The following is a 22,377-nucleotide window of genomic DNA, read 5'->3' on the forward strand; positions in this document are numbered from 1 at the left end:
CAGGCCTCAGATGGCAGAAGGGCAGCAGGGCTGCAGGCCAACGAGGGCAGCAGGGTAGCCGGCATCTCAGGTCAGCAGGGCAGCAGGCCTCATAGGGTAGCCAGGCAGCAGGCCTCTCAAGGCAGCAGGGCTGCAGGGCAGCAGGCCTCCCAGGGCTGCAGGGCTTACAGGGCAGCATGGCAGTAGGCCTCTTAGGGCAGCAGGGCTTCAGGTCTCGCAGCGCAGCAGGGCAGTAGGCCTCACATGGCAGCAGGGCAACAGGGCTGCAGGCCTCGAAGGGCAGAAGGGCAGAGGCCTCACATGTAAGCAAGGCAGTAGGGCTGCTGGCCTCGCAGGGCAGCAAGGCAGCAAGTGTCTCAAGGCAGCAGGGCAGCAGGCATCACATGGCAGCACAGCAGCAGGGCTGCAGGCCTCGAAGGGCAGAAGGGCAGAGGCATCACATGGCAGCAGGGCAGTAGGGCTGCTGGCCTCGCAGGGCGACAGGGCAGCAGGGCAGTAGGGCTGCTGGCCTCGCAGGGCAACAGGGCAGCAGGGCAGCAAGGGTGCAGTCCTCACAGGGCACCAGGGCCTCAGGCGTCTCTGGTCAGCTGGGCAGCAAGCCTCGCAGGGCAGCAGGGCAACAGGCCTCACATGGCAGCAGGGCAGCAGGGCTGCAGGCCTCGCAGGGCAACAGGGCAGCAGGAGTCTCAGGGCAGCAGCGCTGTAGGCCTCACAGAGCAACAGGGCAACAAGCCTCCCAGGGCAGCAGTGCTGCAGGCCTCACAGGGCAGCCTGGCTGTGGCCTCTCAGGGCAACAGGGCAGCAGGTCTCACAGGGCAGCAGGGCAGCAGGCCTCACATGGCAGCAGGTCAGCAGGGTTGCAGGCCTCGCAGGGCAACAGGGCAGCAGGAGTCTCAGGGCAGTAGCACTGTAGGCCTTACAGAGCAACAGGGCAACAAGCCTCCCAGGGCAGCAGTGCTGTAGGCCTCGCAGGGCAGCCTGGCTGTGGCATCTCAGGGCAGCAGGGCAGCAGGTCTCACATGGCAGCAGGTCAGCGGGGCTACAGGTTTCGCAGGACAGGACGGCAGCAGGGCAGCAGGGCTGCAGGCCTCCCAGGGCAACAGGATAGAAGGCTGCAGGTCTTGCAGGGCAGCAGGGCTGCAGGCCTCCCCGGGCAGCAGGGCTATAGGCCTCGCAGGGCATCAGGGCAGAAGTCCTCACACGGCCGCAGGGCAGCAGGGTTATTGGCCTCTCAGGGCAGCAGGGCTGCAGGCCTCGCAGGGAAGCAGGGAAGCAGGCCTCACATGGCAGAAGGGCAGCAGGGCTGCAGGCTGCAGACTCTTCAGGGCTGCAGGCTTCGAAGGGCACCAGAGCAGAGGCCTCACATGGCAGCAGGTCAGCAGGTCTCCCAGGGGAGCAGGGGAGCAGGGCAGCAGGGCTGCAGTCCTCGTATGGCAGCAGTGCAGCAGGCATCTCAGGGCAGCAGGGCAGCAGGGCTCCAGGCATCGAAGGGCAGCAGAGCAGCAGGTGTCTCAGGGCAGCAGGGCTGCAGGCCTCCCACGGCAGCAGGGCAGCAGGAGTCTCAGGGCAGCAGGGTTGCAGGCCTTGCATGGCAGCAGGGTCAGAGGCCTCACATGGCAGAAAGGCAGCTCAGCAGACCTCCCAGGGCTGCAGGGCTCGCAGTGCAGCAGGGCAGCAGGGCTGCAGGCTTTGCAGGGCTGCAGGAGTCACAGGGCAGCAGGGCTGCAGGCCTCACAGGGCAGCAGGGCTGTAGGCATCGCAGGACAGCAGGGCTGCAGACTTTGCAGTGCAGCAGGCAAGCAGGTCTCTCAGGGCAGCAGGGCAGCAGGCCTCGCAAGGCATTAGGGCAGCAGGGCAACAGGGCTGCAGGCCTCGCAGGGCAGCAGGGCAGCAGGGCAGCAGGGCTGCTGGCTTTGCAGGGCAGCAGGGCAGCAAGCCTCTCAGGGCAGAAGGGCTGCAGGCCTCTCGTCGCAGCAGGGCAGCAGGCCTCGCAGAGCAGCAGGCGTCGCAGGGCAGCAGGGCTGCAGGGCTCGCAGGGCAGCAGGGCAGGAAGCCTCACATGGCAGAAGGGCAGCATGGCTAAGGGCTTACAGAGCAGCAGGGTAGCAGGCGTCTTAGGGCAGCAGGGTAGCAGGCCTCACATGGCATCAATGCAGCAGGGCTGCAGGCCTCGCAGGGTAGCAGGGCAGCAGGTGTCTCACGGCAGCAGGGCAGCAGGGCAGAGGCCTCACAGGGCAGCAGGGCAGAGGCCTCACATGGCAGCAGGGCAGCATGGCTACAGGCCTCGCAGGGCAGCAGGGCAGCAGGCGACTCAGGGCAGCAGGGCTGCAGGCCTTGCAGGGCAGCAGGGCTGCAAGCCTCGCAGGGCAGCAGTGCAGCAGGCCTCTCAGGGCAGCTGGGCTGCAGGCATCGCAGGGCAGCAGGGCAGCAGGCCTCTCAGGGCAGCAGGCCAGGATGCCCTCTGGGCTGCAAGGCTCGCAGGGCAGTAGGGCAGAGGCCTCACATGGCAGTAGGGCTGCAGGCCTCTCAGGGCAGCGGGCTGCAGGCCTCGCCAGGCAACAGGGCATCAGGCATCTCAGGGCAGCATGGTTGCAGGGCTCGCAGGGCAGCAGGGCAGAGGCCTTGCACGGCAGCAGGGCAGTAGGCCTCAGATGGCAGCAGGATAGCTGGGCAGCAGCCTCCCAGGGTTGCAGAGCTCGTAGTGCAGTAGGGCAGCAGGGCTACAGGCTTTACAGGGCTGCAGGTTTTGCAGGGCAGCAGGGCAGCAGGCATCACATGGCATAAGGGCAGCAGGGCTGCAGGTCTCCCAGGGCAGCAGGGCAGCAGGCCTCACTTGGCAGCAGGGCAGCAGGCCTCACATAGCAGCAGGTCAGCAGGGTTGAGGACTCGCAGGGCAGCAGTGTAGCAGGCCTCACATGACAGCAGTGCAGGAGGGCTGCAAGCCTCACAGGGCAGCATTGCAGCAGGCCTCTCAGGGCAGCTGGGCTGCAGGCATCGCAGGACAGCAGGGCAGCAGGCCTTGCAGGGCAGCAGGCCAGGATGCCCCCTGGGCTGCAAGGCTCGCAGGGCAGTAGGGCAGAGGCCTCACATGGCAGCAGGGCTACAGGTCTTGCAGGCAGCAGGGCAGCAGGCGTCTCAGGGCAGCAGGGTTGCAGGCCTTGCATGGCAGCAGGGCAGAGGCCTCACATGGCAGAGGGGAGCAGGGCTGCAGGCCTCCCAGGCAGCAGAGCAGCAGTCCCCTCAGGGCAGCAGGGCAGCAGGCCTCTCAGGACAGCAGGGCTGTAGGCCTCGCAGGGAAGCAGAGTAGGTGTCTCAGGGCAGCAGGGTTGATGGCGTCCCAGGGTAGCAGAAGGCAGGCCTCTCAGGGCAGTAGGGTAGCAGGAGTCTCAGGTCAGTAATGCAGCAGGCCTCGGAAAGCATCAGGGCAGCAGGGTTGCAGGCCTGCAGGGCAGCAGGGTGGCCTGCCTCACATGGAAGTAGGGCAGCAGGTCTCTCAGAACAGCAGGGCTGCAGGGCTCGCAGGGCAGCAGGACCGGGCTCTCAGGGCAGCAGGGCTGCAGGCCTCTCAGGGCAGAAGGGCTGCGGGTCTCTCAGTGCAGCAGTCCTGCAAGCCTTGCAAGGCAACAGGGCAGGGGTCTCACAGGGCAACAGGGGAGCATGGCTGCAGGCCTCGCAGGGCACCAGGGCCTCAGGCATCTCCGGTCAACCAGGCAGCAGGCCTCGCAGGGCAGCACGGCAGCAGGGCCGCAGGTGTCTCAGGGCAGCAGCGCTGCAGGCCTCACAGGGCAGCAGGGCAGAGGCCTCACATGGCAGCAGGGCAGCAGGCCTCCAGGGCAGCAGGGCAGCAGGCCTCCAGGGCAGCACAGTAGCAGGGCTGCAGGTCTCGCAGGGCAGCAGGGCAGCAGGCATCTCAGGACAGCTGGGGTCAGGCCTTGCATGGCAGCAGGGTAGAGGCTTCACATGGCAACAGGGCTAGAGCCCTCACAGGGCAGCAAGGCAGCAGGCCTCACATGGCAGCAGGGAAGCAGGGCTTCAAGCCTCGCAGGGCAACAAGGCAGCAGGTGTCCCAGGTCAGCAGGGCAGTGGGCCTTGCAGGGTAGCAGGGCAGCAGGACTTGCTGGGCAGCAGGGCTGCAGGCCTCGCTGGGCAGCGGGCTTCAGGCCTCGCAGGGTATCAGGGCAGCAGGTCTCCCAGTGCAGCAGGCGTCTCAGGGCAAAAGGGCTGCAGGCGTCCCACAGCAGCAGGGTAGCACGGCAGCAGGTGTCTCAGGGCAGCAGGGTTGCAGGCCTTGCATGGCAGCAGGGCAGAGGCCTCACATGGCAACAGAGCAGCAGGTGTCTCTGGGCAGCAGGGCTGCAGGTCTCCCAGGGCAGCAGGGCAGCAGGATAGAAGGCTCTACAGCCTCGTAGTGCAGCAGGGCAGCAGGTCTCACATGGCATCAGGACTGCATGGCTACAGGCCTTGCCAGGCAGCAAGGTAGCAGGCGACTCAGGGCAGCAGCACTGCAGGCCTCACACGGCAGCAAATCTGTAGGACTCGCAGGGCATCAGGTCAGCAGGCCTCACTTGGCAGCAGGTCAGCAGGTCTCTCAGGGCAGCTGAGCTGCGGGCATCGCAGGACAGCAGGGCAATAGGCCTCACATGGCAGCAGGGCAGCAGGGCTGCAGTCCTCGCACAGCAGCAGTGCAGCAGGCGTCTCAGGGCAGCTGGGCTGCAGGCATCGCAGGGCAGCAGGGCAACAGGCCTCACATGGCAGCAGGGCAGCAGGGCTGCAGGCTTCGCAGGGCTGCAGGCATCGCAGGGCAGCAGGGCAGCAGGCCTCACAGGGCAGCAGGACAGCAGGGCCACAAGGCTCACAGGACAGCAGGGCAGCAGGCCTTGCAGGGCAGCAGGCCAGGATGCCCCCTGGGCTGCAAGGCTCGCAGGGCAGTAGGGCAGAGGCCTCACATGGCAGCAGGGCTGCAGGCCTCTCAGGGCAGCGGGGCTGCATGCCTCGCCGGGCAACAGGGCATCAGGCATCTCAGGGCAGCAGGATTGCAGGGCTCGCAGGGCAGCAGGGCAGAGGCCTCGCACAGCAGCAGGGCAGCAGGCCTCAGATGGCAGCAGGGCAGCAGGGCTTGAGGCCTCACAAGGTGGCAGGGCAGCAGGCATCTCAGGTCAGCTGGGCAGCAGGGCAGCAGGCGTCTCAGGGCAGCAGGGCAGCTGGGCAGCAGGCCTCCCAGGGTTGCAGAGCTCCCAGTGCAGTAGGGCAGCAGGGCTGCAGGCTTCGCAGGGCTGCAGGTTTCGCAGGTCAGCAGAGCAGCAGGCCTCACATGGCAACAGGGCTACGGGGCTTCTCAGGGCTGCAGACTTTACAAGGCAGCAGGGCAGCAGGCCTCGCAGGGCAGCAGGGCTGCAGGCCTCACATGGCTGCAGGGCAGTAGGGCAGAGTCATCACAGGGCAGCTGGGCAGCAGGCCTCCCAGGGCTGCAGGGCTCGCAGTGCAGCAGGGCAGCAGGCGTCTCAGGGAAGCATGGCTGCAGGCCTTGCAGGGCATCAGGGCAGAGGCCTCACATGGCAGCAGGGCTGCAGGCCTCACAGGGCAGCAGGGCAGCAGGCCTCACATGGCAGCAGGGCAGCAGGTCTCTCAGGGCAAAAGGGCTGCAGGCGTCCCACTGCAGCAGGGTAGGAGGGCAGCAGGTGTCTCAGGGTAGCAGGGTTACAGGCCTTGCAGGGCAGCAGGGCAGAGGCCTCACATGGCAACAGAGCAGCAGGTGTCTCTGGGCAGCAGGGCTGCAGGTCTCCCAGGGCAGCAGGGCAGCAGGATAGAAGGCTCTACAGCCTCGTAGTGCAGCAGGGCAGCAGGTCTCACATGGCATCAGGACTGCATGGCTACAGGCCTTGCCAGGCAGCAAGGTAGCAGGCGACTCAGGGCAGCAGCACTGCAGGCCTCACACGGCAGCAAATCTGTAGGACTCGCAGGGCATCAGGTCAGCAGGCCTCACTTGGCAGCAGGTCAGCAGGTCTCTCAGGGCAGCTGAGCTGCGGGCATCGCAGGACAGCAGGGCAATAGGCCTCACATGGCAGCAGGGCAGCAGGGCTGCAGTCCTCGCACAGCAGCAGTGCAGCAGGCGTCTCAGGGCAGCTGGGCTGCAGGCATCGCAGGGCAGCAGGGCAACAGGCCTCACATGGCAGCAGGGCAGCAGGGCTGCAGGCTTCGCAGGGCTGCAGGCATCGCAGGGCAGCAGGGCAGCAGGCCTCACAGGGCAGCAGGACAGCAGGGCCACAAGGCTCACAGGACAGCAGGGCAGCAGGCCTTGCAGGGCAGCAGGCCAGGATGCCCCCTGGGCTGCAAGGCTCGCAGGGCAGTAGGGCAGAGGCCTCACATGGCAGCAGGGCTGCAGGCCTCTCAGGGCAGCGGGGCTGCATGCCTCGCCGGGCAACAGGGCATCAGGCATCTCAGGGCAGCAGGATTGCAGGGCTCGCAGGGCAGCAGGGCAGAGGCCTCGCACAGCAGCAGGGCAGCAGGCCTCAGATGGCAGCAGGGCAGCAGGGCTTGAGGCCTCACAAGGTGGCAGGGCAGCAGGCATCTCAGGTCAGCTGGGCAGCAGGGCAGCAGGCGTCTCAGGGCAGCAGGGCAGCTGGGCAGCAGGCCTCCCAGGGTTGCAGAGCTCCCAGTGCAGTAGGGCAGCAGGGCTGCAGGCTTCGCAGGGCTGCAGGTTTCGCAGGTCAGCAGAGCAGCAGGCCTCACATGGCAACAGGGCTACGGGGCTTCTCAGGGCTGCAGACTTTACAAGGCAGCAGGGCAGCAGGCCTCGCAGGGCAGCAGGGCTGCAGGCCTCACATGGCTGCAGGGCAGTAGGGCAGAGTCATCACAGGGCAGCTGGGCAGCAGGCCTCCCAGGGCTGCAGGGCTCGCAGTGCAGCAGGGCAGCAGGCGTCTCAGGGAAGCATGGCTGCAGGCCTTGCAGGGCATCAGGGCAGAGGCCTCACATGGCAGCAGGGCTGCAGGCCTCACAGGGCAGCAGGGCAGCAGGCCTCACATGGCAGCAGGGCAGCAGGTCTCTCAGGGCAAAAGGGCTGCAGGCGTCCCACTGCAGCAGGGTAGGAGGGCAGCAGGTGTCTCAGGGTAGCAGGGTTACAGGCCTTGCAGGGCAGCAGGGCAGAGGCCTTGCACAGTAGTAGGGCAGCAGGCCTCACATGGCAGCAGGGCAGCAGGGCTGCAGGCCTCGCAAGGCAGCAGGGCAGCAGGCATCTCAGGTCAGCTGGGCAACAGGCTTCCCAGGGCTGCAGGGCTCACAGTGCAGCAGGGCAGCAGGGGTGCAGGCTTTGCAGGGCTGCAGGCTTCGAAGGGCAGCAAGGCAGCAGGCGTCTCAAGGCAGTAATGCAGCAGGCGTCTCAGGGCAGCAGGGTTGCAGGCCTTGCAGGGCAGCAGGGCAGAAGCCTCACATGGAAGCAGGGCAGCAGGCCTCGCAGGGCAGCAGGGCCGGCCCTCGGCGAAGCAGGCCACCCTCGCCCTCTAAGCCTCGGGAGGCTCCTGCTCCCCCTCAGGGCTTCCCCGGGGAAGGGCTGGCCAGGCACACCCTGGGGTCTGAGGCCCCCCCCTCCGCAGTCCCAGGCCCCGCCCCTCCCCCACGCGGGGGCAACCATGCAGGTGCTCTATGGCCTCAGCAGCTGGAAGGTGGGCCCCGCCCCCTCCCTCCCCTCCCCCCGCTGGTGGGCGGGGCTGCACGGCCCGCGTGGGCGGCTTTGTGACGCCTTAGCACGTGGGTGCACGCTCAGAGGCTTGGTGTGCTGGTCCTGGAGAGGAGTCAGAGCCGTGGAGACCCTCTCCAAGGCCTTATGCCCCAACCTCCCACCCTGGCGCCCAGCTAGCCCTAAATGGGCCGTTTATTTTCTAAGTTTCTTCGCCCCCCCCCGCCGGCCCCTGCCCTGCCGGAGTTGCCCGCTGGCCACGCCCGCCCGTGACACCGCCCGTCCTGGCCGGACCACCCTGCGGCTCCTGCACCCGCCCCCTGCTCTGGGCGCAGGCCATCCCAGCGGGGGCGGAGGGGGAGCCTGTACCGGCTCGCTGCCACGGGGAGCCCAGGAGGCGGCTCCCGCTCCCTCAGGCCGCGGGCCCCCCTCTGGGCCTCCTCCCCGCGGGGAGCTGGGGGAGCCCTCCGGGGGGCGTGAGCTGTCTGCGCAGTTGCCCGCTGGTCCGGCCCTCGAGGACTGTGAGGATCCCTCCCCCGGGGCGCGAGGTCACGCTCCTGCATTCACTACCTGCACAGGGAGCCAGGGCCGCGGGTCAGGTACCGACCCGTCCCCTCCCCCTTTCGAGCCCAGGGCACGGAGGAGGAGGTCCCGGAGCACCCCGGAGGACAGACGCAGGCTCTCGGAGAGACCAAAGGGCCGGGCGGTGGCAGTGGCCGCCCCCACAGCCGCGGGGCACGCAGTGGACATCCGAGCCCCGGACACCTGCGGCGCTCTCAGCCTCCACCAAGCCAGCCCTGCAGCCCTGGACCGACGTCTCGCCCCCTCCGGAGAGGGCTCGTGGGCCAGCACCCAGATGTCTCCCATGTCGTCCTCTGCAGGCCGCGTGGCCACCTCTTCAGGCGGTCCCGTGGGAGAGGTCCTCGGGACCCCGACAGGGACGCGCGGTGCTCTCGGGCCCACGCCCAGGCTGCCCCGGGCCGCAGGGGCCCTCCGCAGAGGGGGCGGCGGCTGAAAACCATCCGCCCGGGAGCGTGCGGGCCGCGGGGAGGAGGGGACACACAGGCTGGGGGCCCCGGGCGTCTCGCCACGGAGCCCTCTCCCGCCGGCGTCGGCCAGCAGCGGGCCACACAGAAGGAAACTAGGCCTGCCCCCCGCCTGCCAGTGCCGCCGCCTCTACCACTGCTGTGGGATCGGGGGGACTGGCCCCCACCCCGAAGCTTCCTCGCCTTGCTCCTGACAAGAACCTGGGCACCTCGCAGGACGCCGAGCGTCCGAGGGACAAGATCCCGAAGGACAGAACAGACACCTCGGCCGACTGCTGGGCCGCCCCGCCTGCCCCTTCCTCGCCCCCACTTGCCTCGGAGGCTGCAGGCTCCCCGCCGCGGCCGCTCCCGCTGCCCAGGTCCCCGACCCTCTCTGTCCCTCCGTCTTCCCCAACACAACATGGTGGTCGGGAAACAGGACGTGTCGTTCCTGAATCTCCTCCTCTTGCTGCTCCTGCTGAGTCTCTTCCTCCCCCTAGTTCCTGTCCCTTTGGGGAAACCCCACTTCAGGGAGGCCCTCTTCCCCCAGGCCGCGCTGCAGCACCCACCCCCGACCGCCCCACACCTTACCCCCACCCCCTGCACAAAAGAATCCCCAACCCCTGTGTGTGTGGATTCTCCCCCGCTTTTCCTAACAACCCCGCGTCCAGGCGGCTCCACGGACAGCTCCGTCGTCGTCCAGCCCGGCACCTCTAAGCCGACTTCTTCTACCATCGCAGCAAAGTCATCCACTTTGACCTCCAAGCCTATTTCAGATCCTGCTGTCGTGGACATGGACACGACGCCTCCCTCGCGGGCTGTCACCTCCACGCCCCCACGCTCCGGGATGAGCTGTCCTCCGTTTGCCCGGGGCCGTTGCAGCATGACGCAGCGATGTCCTGCGAAAGTCGCAGCATCCACCAATCCACCGACGTCGATGGCCCCGGCCCCACCCCACTTCTTCATCAACTCTTCGGCCTCCACACCACCCCTCAGCCCACACACGGGACTCTTGCTGGGAGGCAGCCAACAGCTTCTCTTCCCGGTGCTGCTATGGCCACTGGCGTGCCCAACCTCAGTTCTGGAGCCACCGGCACTCCAGTAGGCAGCGCCTCTGCAAACCCCGACGCTCACTGTGACCCCGATGCCATGGATACCACATCGCCCTCCCGGGCTGTCATCTTTCAGGTCCCCCCTGGGTCGCGGAAGAACCAGTTGTCATTTTACAGGGCACTTCCTGGTTCTGGCAACACACCACCTACGGGCAGCACTGCCTCGGCCCACGGCTCTACCACTTTACCTCAAAAGCCAGCCAGCACACAGACCCCCGTTTCCAAGCGTTCTAACGCAGGAATCGCCTCTCAGCCCACACTGGAGGTCACAGTGGGCAACAGCCTAACAATTCCTACCTGTTGGGAAAAACAGTAGCCCCACCACAGGCTGTCGGCCTGACCACGCCTGTATCTCACCCACCCGGAGGCAGCACGGTGCAGGCAGCTTTCAGCGGGCTCTCCTTTTGGCCCCACAGTCAACAAGCAGACGGCCTTTGGTAACCAGCCAGGTATTCTCCACACGCCTCATTCTACCGCGACTGGCTTTGGAGGTCCCACTGGGAACACTAGCTCGTCACTCTCAGCTACTACTACGGACCCACAGACCATGGTGGGGCTTGCGGTCCCCAGTGGCCCACGCCTCATGGTGAACGCTACAGGCCCACAGACCTTTGTGGGGCCTGCGGTCCCCAGTGGCCCACCACTCATGGCTAACAGTACTGGCACACAGACCTTTGTGGGGCCTGCGGTCCCCAGTGGCCCTCCACTCATGGCAAACACTACAGGCCCACAGACCTTTGTGTGGTCTGTAGTCCCCATTGGCCCACCCCTCATGGCTAACACTACTGTCCCACAGACCTTTGTGTGGTCTGTAGTCCCCATTGGCCCACCCCTCATGGCTAACACTACTGTCCCACAGACCTTTGTGTGGTCTGCGGTCCCCAGTGGCCCACCACTCCTGGCTAATACTACAGCCCGACAGACCTTTGTGGGGCCTGCGGTCCCCAGTGGCCCACCACTCATGGCTAACAGTACTGGCACACAGACCTTTGTGGGGCCTGCGGTCCCCAGTGGCCCTCCACTCATGGCTAACACTACTGTCCCACAGACCTTTGTGTGGTCTGTAGTCCCCATTGGCCCACCCCTCATGGCTAACACTACTGTCCCACAGACCTTTGTGTGGTCTGCAGTCCCCAGTGGCCCACCCCTCATGGCTAACACCACAGGCCCACAGGTCTTTGTGGGGTCTGCAGTCCCCAGTGGCCCACCAGTCATGGCTAACACTACAGGCCCACAGACGTCTGTGGGGCCTGCAGTCCCTGCTACCACTGCAGGGACTTTAAATCCAGGCACCCGGGGCCCACCTGCCCAGCGTGTAAGTGGTGCGGAGGAAGGAACAACGTCACTCCCAAGACTGGAAGACCTGGAATTCCCGCTTTATGTCGGCATAGTGGGGGCCCACCTGATGCAAACACAGATGAAAACCTCATCGTCTCTATGATGGCAGCCCTCTGTATCAGCAACCGCCCTCAGAACCCTGGGGGCCTACCTGTCTCTAAGGCAACTGGTGCTACGGGGAACAGCACCATACCTACTGTGACTGGACCAGATAGTGGTCCCCCATTCCTACAGAGCACACAGAACCCCCCCAAGCCACAGCACTAGTGGTGCAATGGGGGATACCACCATGCATCTTAGAACTCTCTGCTCTTGGAACACGTGGACCTGCCCCTAGTCAGGGCACCCCTCTGACTTTGGTGAGCCAGCACTGTGTGTGCAAGTTCTTGGTCCACTGTTCTGTGCTCTGGGCGTGGCTAGGTACCTTCATAACCTGTCTAGGAGCCACCACCCACTGGTTCCTTCCTTTTGTCATGAATCTCAACATCTATGGAACAGATACTCCTCCACATATTTTATGTAATAGTAAATGGATTTTGCTGTATCAGAGCCTCAATGGGCTCTTATCTTTCCCGGATTACGTAGATATACTTATATATCTATAAAACTTTGTTCTTACTAATCTGCTTTTGCTCGTGTGTCTTTTTGTCTCGGCAGTAGAGAAAGAATGAACCTATGTGAGTGTGGTGGGTTGAACCAGACTTTATGCCAAATTTTCTGGAATGTGGAAGTAGCCACAGGTTCTGGCTGCACGCACAGACCCCTGAAATCTGCATTTTGAGTGTAAGGGATGGGCATCCAGGAGGAAGGAAGGTCCAAAGGAGGGAGAGATGAGGTGACTCATCCTTGCCTCTACCCTCTGTGCTTCGCTCTCCTCTCCCCTGACTCTGACCTCAATAGAGGTTGAATAACCCGTGATGAGTGAAAGGAAACCACCCTCAAAATGTTTAAATGTTTTCTTCGGTGCCTTCTTAGTTTAGACTTAGGCCAATCGTTCTTACACATTCCCACTTCGCCCAGAGAAGACAGATTTGAGCCCGGAGAAACAAATGGAAAAAGAGCACATACATGCCTGCTCTGTAAGTGTTAGAAATGTCAGTTTATTTAGAATTTATTGTGCTGCTTAAGCGCAGTGGAACAGATCCTTTTCAATAATCAGCCCAGCTCTGATCTAAATCACTAAAATATCAAATCACCTGTGTTACAATTGTGCCCAGTTCTGGCTGACCCTAAACTTTTCTGGATCTCCACTAGACTTAATAAAGGCAAAATTGCTGACTTTATGGGGCTTACATTCTAGTTGGAGGGGAGAAAAATACATACGTGTAAACTATCTGGTGGGTTAGTCAGTTACGAGTCCTGTGGAAAACAAAGTAGCATATGGAGCATTGAGGCTGTAGGCAGAGGGAAGCACAGCTTTCAATTTTAACAGTGGACAGGATAAGCCTCACTAGAAAGTGGGATTTGAACAGGCTGGAGGGAGGGAACGAATCAAATATCTGAGGGAAAAGCGTTGTAAATAATTGGAATAATCGCTGCAAAGACCCATAAGAAGGGTACCGGATACCCTCAGGGAGCAGTCACAAACTAATGTGGGTGGCTGGCATAGGGTCAGCACAGGGAGGAAAGAGAAGATGTGGGCTGAATACTCTGCACCATTTATTGGCTGTGCGATGACAAATGGTAGACCAACCTTCAGGAGTCTCCGTGGAATCAGTGCTTTTTCCGTGGCCTATTTAACATTGCAGGATTTTTGGAAGGCTAAAATAAGGAAGTAACTTATAAACCATGTTGTTATTCTATAAATAAGGATAGATGATAGGTGGGTAGGTAAGTAGGTAGATAAGTAAGTAGATATACAGAGAGAGAGAGGATGGAGATAGGGCATATACATATATATGCATGCTAATGAGCTCCTTAGGCCAGTAGTGCCTAAGCACTTGCCTTCAGCAGGCCATTCAAATTGGAGACCCCATTGTACAGGGCTGACATTAGCCCTGTAAAAACAAAGAACACCAGGCACAGAGGCTGCTGGACCCCTCTGGGCACCCTGCTGCCTGACTCATTTACTCTTAAGTTGTTTATTACAGTTCCAGAGGATCAAAGCTCCTGTTCCCTGGCTGCAAAAAACTGCTTACCCTTTGTAGTCAGAACTGCCTCTCAGAAGCAGGGTTGAAATCCAGTTTGCTTCTAATAGTCCTGCACCCTCTCTCAGCCCTGTCTGCTAATGTTACCAGGGACAACTTTTAAAAATTTGTACTTCTTGACTTTTTTTTTAAGCCTTCAAGCTAAAAGCAATACCCTGAATAAGGAAAATATTTAACAAATATGTGGTAGAGGTAAAGATGGTTTTGAATATCATGTTTTGATGCACTTACACAGTAGAAGCAATTTCTAAGTAGACATTTTATTTTTATGAAAATAATACATAAGCCTGATAGCAACTTGAATGATAGTGAAATGCAGCCCTTCTCCCTCAAGGTCCCCTCTCCAGAGTCAGTTTCTTGCTACTTTGATGTCACCCCCATAATTCTAAATGTTATGCTTATCCTGCTGTATCATGACATAGTCATTTTAGACAATGTTTTTACCAGTCTAACATGATGGAGGAAGATAAATTCCATTCCCACTGTTTTCCCTCCCTCTTCCTTTCCAAACATCATATTCAATTAATTTTGCTGCTTCCCTGTTGTACCTTCATGTAACTGTGCTGCGTTTATTGGTGAAGGAAGGGGTAGCAAAGGGCTAAAAGCTGTGGTTCTGATGATGCACCACTTGAATTAGAATCACAACCTACCTTATGGGGTTGCTTATGATGATGCAAATAGTAACGTATTTGCAGACTTTAGTGTCTAACACACAGGACAGCTCAAGAAATATTAACAATTATTTATTTCTTGTGTTACCTACCTTCACCCTAATCTCGTGATTTTTCTCTATGCATGAGCCTGTGTGCCATGGCTCCTCTGCCTTGCCTTTCCCCCTGCATAACTAACTCACTTAACTCACTTTCTATCAATAACATGTTTGCTTTTGTTTGTGCTGTTAGTATTTACATGTTTCCATACAATTGTAGCAACGTGTTCTGTGTTTTATCCACAGCTTGGCTCTAAGGGCTGAAAACCAACAGCCTGTATTGACTAAGTATTGTTTAGTCCTGGGGAAAATAATGCGGTAGGATTATATTTTCTACTCTGTCAGTATAGCACTCCTACTTACCATTCCTTGTTTAAAATCAAGCTCTATTTTAGTTTGCTTGATATTTCATCTACTATTTTCTCATACATTTTAAATAATTTTTCCTAAAATTTGAATTGTTTCCCTCTTTTATAAATCCTTGCACTGCTCACTTGCTCATTAGTAATTTTATTTTCTTTTTTTTAAGATTTATTTATTTGACAGAGAGAGAGAGAACATGGTAGGTAGAGGGAAAGGGAGAAGAAGGCTCCCTGCTGAGCAAGGAGCCTGGTTCGGGGCTCAATCCCAGGACCCCAAGATCATGATCTGAACTGAAGGCAGATGCTTCACGGACTGAGCCACTCGGGCGCCCTAAACTATTTTATTTTCAAACTCAGTAGTGTTCACTTGGCCAGATCCCTTCCTTTCCTAGAACCCTTTGCCCCTCCCCTTCTCAGTTTGGAAGACACATGATCAAAGTAAGGCATGATTCTAAGAGAAACGGAGCCAAAGGGGCCATTCAAACTGCTTTTAGGCTAGGCCAGAAATGCTCACTAATCACTAATTATGAAAAATGCATAATTCTGGCCCTACTATCCTAAGTTTGTAGTTCTGTGGGAGAAACAACAATCTTGATTTCAACCAGCACTGCAGGTAATTATGATCCAAATAGTCCACTTTCCATATTATACCAAATACTGATTTGGGCCTTAAGTAAGGGTTCACCAAAGGGCCCATACATTTTACAAGATTAAACATTTTATATGGCATGTTGGGCTACAACTCCAGTTAGTAATAAGCAGGACATTTTCCCTACATATATTTCTCAAGAACTAAAAGGTAGCTTGTGAAAAATTTCAGTGGTTCAGACTCATGTATGCGTATCTTCTTGCCCTAGATATATTCATTTTAGAGATCTAGAAACTACCTGAGTGTGATGAGCCTGCGCAGGCCCTTCCTGACCCAATCACTGCTAAGATCCCAGGGTCATGTGATGTAACCAGGCTTCCCAGCAGCAGTTCACACCTCACCTGAGACAGAGCTGGAAATGTTCATTTTAGCAGTCCCAAGACCGTGTTGTCCTCTGGAAGATATCACTTCCAGATTAGGAAAACTGAGGCTGGCAGAATCAAACAGGTGCTAACAATTAGAGCCATGATGTGGATCTCCTGATTTTGTCTGAGGCTACAGGTGTGAGGAGGGCAACCAAAAAAAAAAACAAGACAAAACCAGGCCTGAAAAACTCTCTCTCTGATGTAGTGTCTTTTTGTTAAATCCATGCTGAGCTTGACATCAGAGACTTAGAAGTAGATTTTCATAACGTGGAGGACGAATGAAAGTTTATGCATAAAGAGATGGCAGTGAAGGGCCTTGAGGTAAAGGCTTTAAAACAGAAGTTCAGTTTCCAGTTTTCCATTAGACTAACCAAGGCTGTCATACAGAAATTTGGAAACACTGGCTAATACCTAAGTTAGCCACATGGACAATCACTCAAAAATTTTTTTCTGGATAGAAATATCTTTCTGGAGAGGAGGGTCAGGATGGCGGAAGAGCAGGGTCCCCAAATCATCTGTCCCCACCAAATTACCTAGATAACCTTCAAATCATCCTGAAAATCTACGAATTCGGCCTGAGATTTAAAGAGAGACCAGCTGGAACGCTACAGGGAGAAGAGTTCGCGCTTCTATCAAGGTAGGAAGACGGGGAAAAAGAAGTAAAGACACAAAAGGCCTCCAAGGGGGAGGGGCCCCGCGAGGAGCCGGGCTGAGGCCGGGGCGAGTGTCCCCAGGACAGGAGAGCCCCGTCCCGGAGGAGCAGGAGCTGCACCGACCTTCCCGGGCGGAAAGGGGCTCGCGGGGAGGTGGAGCAGGACCCAGGAGGGCGGGGATGCCCTCAGGCTCCCGGGGACACTAACAGACACCTGCGCCCCGGGAGAGTGCGCCGAGCTCCGTAAGGGCTGCAGCGCACGGCGGGACCCGGAGCAGCTGGAGGGGCTCGGGGGCGGCTCTGCGGAGGGGGCTGCGGGGCGGGAGCAGCTCGGGGGGGATCGCGGGCGGGTCCGCGGAGGGGGCTGCGGGGCGGGAGCAACTGGGGTGGGGGGCTCGGAAGGCAGCTCTGCAGAGGGGGCTGCGCTGCCCAGGAGACCGAATCCACCAGCGCAGGCCCCGGAGCACAGGGCGCCGGGACACAGCCCAGGATCCGGCCTCCCCCGGGACAGGCAGAGGCCGGGAGGGCCCAGGACAGCGAGGACGCTCCTGCCCCGAGATGAGCAGATCAGCGGCCCCGCCCGGAGCCTCCAGGCCCTGCAGACCGAGAGCTCTGGAGTTCCTGCGGGAGCTGACTCCAGGGCTCCAGAGCTGGCCCCGCCACTGCGGTTGTTCCTCCTGGGGCCTCACCAGGCAGGGGGCAGAGCGGCTCCCCCAAGTGCTAACACCTGAAAATCAGCACAAGAGGCCCCTCCCCCAGAAGACCAACTGAGGGACAAGTTCCAGGGGAAGTCAAGGGACTTAAAGTAGTACAGAAACAGGGGATCCCTGGGTGGCGCAGCGATTTAACGCCTGCCTTTGGCCCAGGGCGCGATCCTGGAGACCCGGGATCGAATCCCACATCCGGCTCCCGGTGCATAGAGCCTGCTTCTCCCTCTGCCTGTGTTTCTGCCTCTCTCTCTCTCTCTCTGTGTGACTATCATAAATTAAAAAAAAAAAAAAAGTATACAGAAACAGAAGATACTCCCCCGTGTTTTTTTTTTTTTGCTTTTTGATTTGTTTGCTTCCCCCACCCCCCTTTTTTCCCTTTCTTTCTTTTTCTTTCTCTTTTTCTTCTTTTTTCCTTTTTTCTTCCTTTTTTCTTTTTTATTTTTCTCTATTCTTTCCTTCTTTCTCTCCTCTCTTTTACTCCTTTTCCCAATACAACTTGTTTTCGGCCACTCTGCACTGAGCAAAATGACTAGAAGGAAAACCTCACCTCAAAAGAAAGAATCAGAAACAGTCCTCTCTCCCACAGAGTTACAAAATCTGGATTACAATTCAATGTCAGAAAGCCAATTCAGAAGCACTATTATACAGCTACTGGTGGCTCTAGAAAAAAGCATAAAGCACTCAAGAGACTTCATGACTGCAGAATTTAGATCTAATCAGGCAGAAATTAAAAATCAATTGAATGAGATGCAATCCAAACTAGAAGTCCTAACGACGAGGGTTAACGAGGTGGAAGAACGAGTGAGTGACATAGAAGACAAGTTGATGGCAAAGAGGGAAACTGAGGAAAGCAATGAAAAGACCATGACGTTAAATTAAGGGAAATAAACGACAGCCTGAGGAAGAAAAACCTACGTTTAATTGGGGTTCCCAAGGGTGCCAAAAGGGACAGAGGGCCAGAATATGTATTTGAACAAATCCTAGCTGAAAACTTTCCTAATCTGGGAAGGGAAACAGGCATTCAGATCCAGGAAATAGATCCCCTCCCCCCAAATCAATAAAAACCGTTCAACACCTCGACATTTAATAGTTAAGCTTGCGAATTCCAAAGATAAAGAGAAGATCCTTAATGGAGCAAGAGACAAGAAATTCCTGACTTTTATGGGGAGGAGTATTAGGGTAACAGCAGACCTCTCCACAGAGACCTGGCAGGCCAGGAAGGGCTGGCAGGGTATATTCAGGGTCCTAAATGAGAAGACCATGCAGCCAAGAATACTTTATCCGCAAGGCTCTCATTCAAAATGGAAGGAGATTGAACACCAATAAAAAAATAAATTAAAAAAAAAAATGGAAGGAGAGATAAAGAGCTTCCAAGACAGGCAGGAACTGAAAGAATATGTGACCAACAAGCCAGCTCTGCAAGAAATTTTAAGGGGGACTCTTAAAATTCCCCTGTAAGAAGAAGTGCAGTGGAACAATCCACAAAAACAAGGACTGAATAGATATCATGATGACCCTAGACTCATATCTGTCAATAGTAACTCTGAATGTGAACGGGCTTAATGACCCCATCAAAAGGCGCAGGGTTTCAGACTGGATAAAAAAGCAGGACCCATCTATTTGCTGTCTACAAGAGACTCATTTTAGACAGAAGGACACCTACAGCCTGAAAGCAAAAGGTTGGAGAACCATTTATCATTCAAATGGTCCTCAAAAGAAAGCAGGGGTAGCCATCCTCATATCACATAAACTAAAATTTACCCCGAAGACTGTAGTGAGAGATGAAGAGGGACACTATCTCATACTTAAAGGATCTATCCAACAAGAGGACTTAACAATCCTCAATATATATGCCCCGAATGTGGGAACTGCCAAATATTTAAATCAATTAATAACCAAAGTGAAGAAATACTTAGATAATAATACACTTATACTTGGTGACTTCAATCTAGCTCTTTCTATACTCGATAGGTCTTCTAAGCACAACATCTCCAAAGAAACGAGAGCTTTAAATGATACACTGGACCAGATGGATTTCACAGATATCTACAGAACTTTACATCCAAACTCAACTGAATACACATTCTTCTCAAGTGCACATGGAACTTTCTCCAGAATAGACCGCATACTGGGTCACAAATTGGGTCTGAACCGATACCAAAAGATTGGGATCATCCCCTGCATATTCTCAGACCATATGCCTTGAAATTAGAACTAAATCACAACAAGAAGTTTGGAAGGACCTCAAACACGTGGAGGTTAAGGACCATCCTGCTAAAAGATGAAAGGGTCACCCAGGAAATTAAGGAAGAATTAAAAAGATTCATGGAAACTAATGAGAATGAAGATACAACTGTTCAAAATCTTTGGGATGCAGCAAAAGCAGTCCTAAGGGGGAAATACATCGCAATACAAGCATCCATTCAAAAACTGGAAAGAACTCAAATACAAAAGCTAACCTTACACATAAAGGAGCTAGAGAAAAAACAGCAGATGGACCCCACGCCCAGCAGAAGAAGAGAGTTAATTAAGATTCGAGCAGAACTCAACAAAATCGAGACCAGAAGAACTGTGGAACAGATCAACAAAACCAGGAGTTGGTTCTTTGAAAGAATTAATAAGATAGATAAACCATAAGCCAGCCTTATGAAAAAGAAGAGAGAGAAGACTCAAATTAATAAAATCATGAATGAGAAAGGAGAGATCACTACCAACACCAAGGAAATACAAACGATTTTAAAAACATATTATGAACAGCTATACGCCAATAAATTAGGCAATCTAGAAGAAATGGACGCATTCCTGGAAAGCCACAAACTACCAAAACTGGAACAGGAAGAAATAGAAAACCTGAACAGGCCAATAACCAGGGAGGAAATTGAAGCAGTCATCAAAAACCTCCCAAGACACAAAAGTCCAGGGCCAGATGGCTTCCCAGGGGAATTCTATCTAACGTTTAAAGAAGAAACCATACCTATGCTACTAAAACTGTTTGGAAAGATAGAAAGAGATGGAGTACTTTCAAATTCGTTCTATGAGGCCAGCATCACCTTAATTCCAAAACCAGACAAAGACCCCACCAGAGAGGAGAATTACAGACCAATATCCCTGATGAACATGGATGCAAAAATTCTCAACAAGATACTAGCCACTAGGATCCAAAAGTACATTAAGAAAATTATTCACCATAACCAAGTAGGATTTATCTCCGGGACACAAGGCTGGTTCAACACTCGTAAAACAATCATTGTGATTGATCATATCAGCAAGAGAAAAACCAAGAACCAGTATGATCCTCTCATTAGATGCAGAGAAAGCATTTGACAAAATACAGTATCCATTCCTGATCAAAACTCTTCAGAGTGTAGGGATAGAGGGAACATTCCTCGACATCTTAAAAGCCATCTACGAAAAGCCCACAGCAAATATCATTCTCAATGGGGAAGCACTGGGAGCCTTTTCCCTAAGATCAGGAACAAGACAGGGATGTCCACTCTCACCACTGCTATTCAACATAGTACTGGAAGTCCTAGCCTCAGCAATCAGACAACAAAAAGACATTAAAGGCATTCAAATTGGCAAAGAAGAAGTCAAACTCTCCCTCTTCACCGATGACATGATACTCTACCTAGAAAAACCAAACGCCTCCACCCCAAGATTGCTAGAACTCATACAGCAATTTGGTAGCGTGGCAGGATACAAAATCAATGCCCAGAAATCAGTGGCATTTCTATACACTAACAATGAGACTGAAGAAAGAGAAATTAAGGAGTCAATCCCATTTACAATTGCACCCAAAAGCATAAGATACCTAGGAATAAACCTAACCAAAGAGGTAAAGGATCTATACCCTAAAAACTATAGAACACTTCTGAAAGAAATTGAAGGAAGACACAAAGAGATGGAAAAATATTCCATGCTCATGGATTGGCAGAATTAATATTGTGAAAATGTCAATGTTACCCAGGGCAATGTACATGTTTAATGCAATCCCTATCAAAATACCATGGACTTTCTTCAGAGAGTTGGAACAAATTATTTTAAGATTTGTGTGGAATCAGAAAAGACCCCGAATAGCCAGGGGAATTTTAAAAAAGAAAACCATATCTGGGGGCATCACAATGCCAGATTTCAGGTTGTACTACAAAGCTGTGGTCATCAAGACAGTGTGGTACTGGCACAAAAACAGACACATAGATCAATGGAACAGAATAGAGAACCCAGAAGTGGACCCTGAACTTTATGGTCAACTAATATTCGATAAAGGAGGAAAGACTATCCATTGGAAGAAAGACAGTCTCTTCAATAAATGGTGCTGGGAAAATTGGACATCCACATGCAGAAGAATGAAACTAGACCACTCTCTTTCATCATACACAAAGATAAACTCAAAATGGATGAAAGATCTAAATGTGAGACAAGATTCCATCAAAATCCTAGAGGAGAACATAGGCAACACCCTTTTTGAACTTGGCCACAGCAACTTCTTGCAAGATACATCCACGAAGGCAAAAGAAACAAAAGCTAAAATGAACTATTGGGACTTCATCCAGATAAGCTTTTGCACAGCAAAGGATACAGTCAACAAAACTAAAAGACAACCTACAGAATGGGAGAAGATATTTGCAAATGACGTATCAGATAAAGGGCTAGTTTCCAAGATCTATAAAGAACTTCTTAAACTCAACAGCAAAGAAACAAACAATCCAATCATGAAATGGGCAAAAGACATGAAGAGAAATCTCACAGAGGAAGACATAGACATGGCCACCAAGCACATGAGAAAATGCTCTGCATCACTGACCATCAGGGCAATACAAATCAAAACCACAATGAGATACCACCTCACACCGATTAGAATGGGGCAAGTTAACAAGGCAGGAAACCACAAATGTTGGAGAGGACATGGAGAAAGGGAAACCCTCTTACACTGTTGGTGGGAATGTGAACTGGTGCAGCCACTCTGGAAAACTGTGTGGAGGTTCCTCAAAGAGTTAAAAATAGACCTGCCCTACGGCCCAGCAATTGCACTGTTGGGGATTTACCCCAAAGATACAGATGCAATGAAATGCCGGGACACCTGCACCCCGATGTTTCTAGCAGAATGTCCACAACAGCCAAACTGTGGAAGGAGCCTCGGTGTCCATCGAAAGATGAATGGATAGAGAAGATGGGGTTTATGTATACAATGGAATATTACTCAGCCTTTAGAAACGACAAATACTCACCATTTGCTTCGACGTGAATGGAACTGGAGGCTATTATGCTGAGTGAAATGAGTCAATCAGAGAAGGACAAACATTATATGTTCTCATTCATTTGGGGAATATAAATAATAGTGAAAGAGAATAGAAGGGAAGGGAGAAGAAATGTGTGGGAAATATCGGAAAGGGAGACAGAACATAGAGACTCCTAACTCTGGGAAATGAACTCGGGGTGGTGGAAGGGGAGGAGGGCAGGGGATGGGGGTGAATGGGTGACGGGCACTGAGGGGGGCACTTGACGGGATGAGCACTTGGTGTTATTCTGTATGTTGGTAAATTGAACACCAATAAAAATAAATTTATTTAAAAAAAAGAAATATCTTTCTGTTCCCCTTGAAAAAGTTATGACAGAATGTTGAGAAAGTTATATGC

The 22,377-nt window shown here is 55.1% G+C and overlaps 3 protein-coding genes across 9 annotated transcripts; 2 read left to right on the plus strand and 1 right to left on the minus strand.

Annotated features, from left to right (window-relative positions):
• Window positions 1-207: 207 nt before the first annotated feature.
• Window positions 208-1,182, minus strand: LOC118350324 (keratin-associated protein 10-1-like). Its single transcript, XM_035697218.1, has 2 exons — window positions 764-1,182; window positions 208-700 (listed from the first exon to the last, which is right to left on the minus strand). Exons 1-2 carry the CDS (start codon window positions 1,180-1,182, stop codon window positions 208-210), a joined length of 912 nt encoding a protein of 303 aa, XP_035553111.1.
• A 6,443-nt stretch (window positions 1,183-7,625) lies between these two features.
• On the plus strand, window positions 7,626-11,769 carry LOC112659660 (nuclear pore-associated protein 1-like). The gene is given in 7 exon segments (XM_049091887.1): window positions 7,626-7,743; window positions 7,880-8,759; window positions 8,762-8,823; window positions 8,826-8,885; window positions 8,888-9,186; window positions 9,188-9,603; window positions 9,606-11,769. Coding segments are annotated over 7 exon segments (2,355 nt in total). The 3' UTR covers window positions 10,126-11,769.
• On the plus strand, window positions 10,313-11,769 carry LOC125756032 (collagen alpha-2(I) chain-like). Of its 7 annotated transcripts, none has more exons than XM_049115974.1 (2): window positions 10,313-10,418; window positions 10,482-11,769. In XM_049115974.1, the coding sequence occupies exons 1-2, from the start codon at window positions 10,357-10,359 to the stop codon at window positions 11,248-11,250; spliced, it is 831 nt and encodes a 276-aa protein (XP_048971931.1). In that variant the 5' UTR covers window positions 10,313-10,356; the 3' UTR covers window positions 11,251-11,769. The 7 variants fall into 7 exon arrangements, with proteins under 7 accessions (XP_048971931.1, XP_048971933.1, XP_048971932.1 ...); XM_049115976.1 differs by having other exon boundaries at window positions 10,357-10,681; window positions 10,745-11,769; XM_049115975.1 differs by having other exon boundaries at window positions 10,357-10,670; window positions 10,734-11,769.
• Window positions 11,770-22,377: the final 10,608 nt, after the last annotated feature.

The sequence above is a fragment of the Canis lupus genome, chromosome 11 (genome assembly GCF_003254725.2).
Source record: "Canis lupus dingo isolate Sandy chromosome 11, ASM325472v2, whole genome shotgun sequence".
Classification (NCBI taxonomy): Eukaryota; Metazoa; Chordata; class Mammalia; order Carnivora; family Canidae; genus Canis; species Canis lupus.

What these genes read in the sequence shown, in the direction of transcription:
- LOC118350324 (XM_035697218.1), bottom strand. Translation starts at nt 1,182, where the DNA reads ATGCCCTGCGAGGCCTATAGCCCTGCTGCCCGGGGAGGCCTGCAGCCC. An exon ending in GGCCACAGCCAGGCTGCCCT is followed by an intron (nt 701 to 763) that starts GTGAGGCCTGCA and finishes TGAGGCCTACAG; the next exon opens with CGCTGCTGCCCTGAGACTCC.
- LOC125756032 (XM_049115974.1), top strand. Translation starts at nt 10,357, where the DNA reads ATGGTGGGGCTTGCGGTCCCCAGTGGCCCACGCCTCATGGTGAACGCT. An exon ending in AACGCTACAGGCCCACAGAC is followed by an intron (nt 10,419 to 10,481) that starts CTTTGTGGGGCC and finishes TGGCACACAGAC; the next exon opens with CTTTGTGGGGCCTGCGGTCC.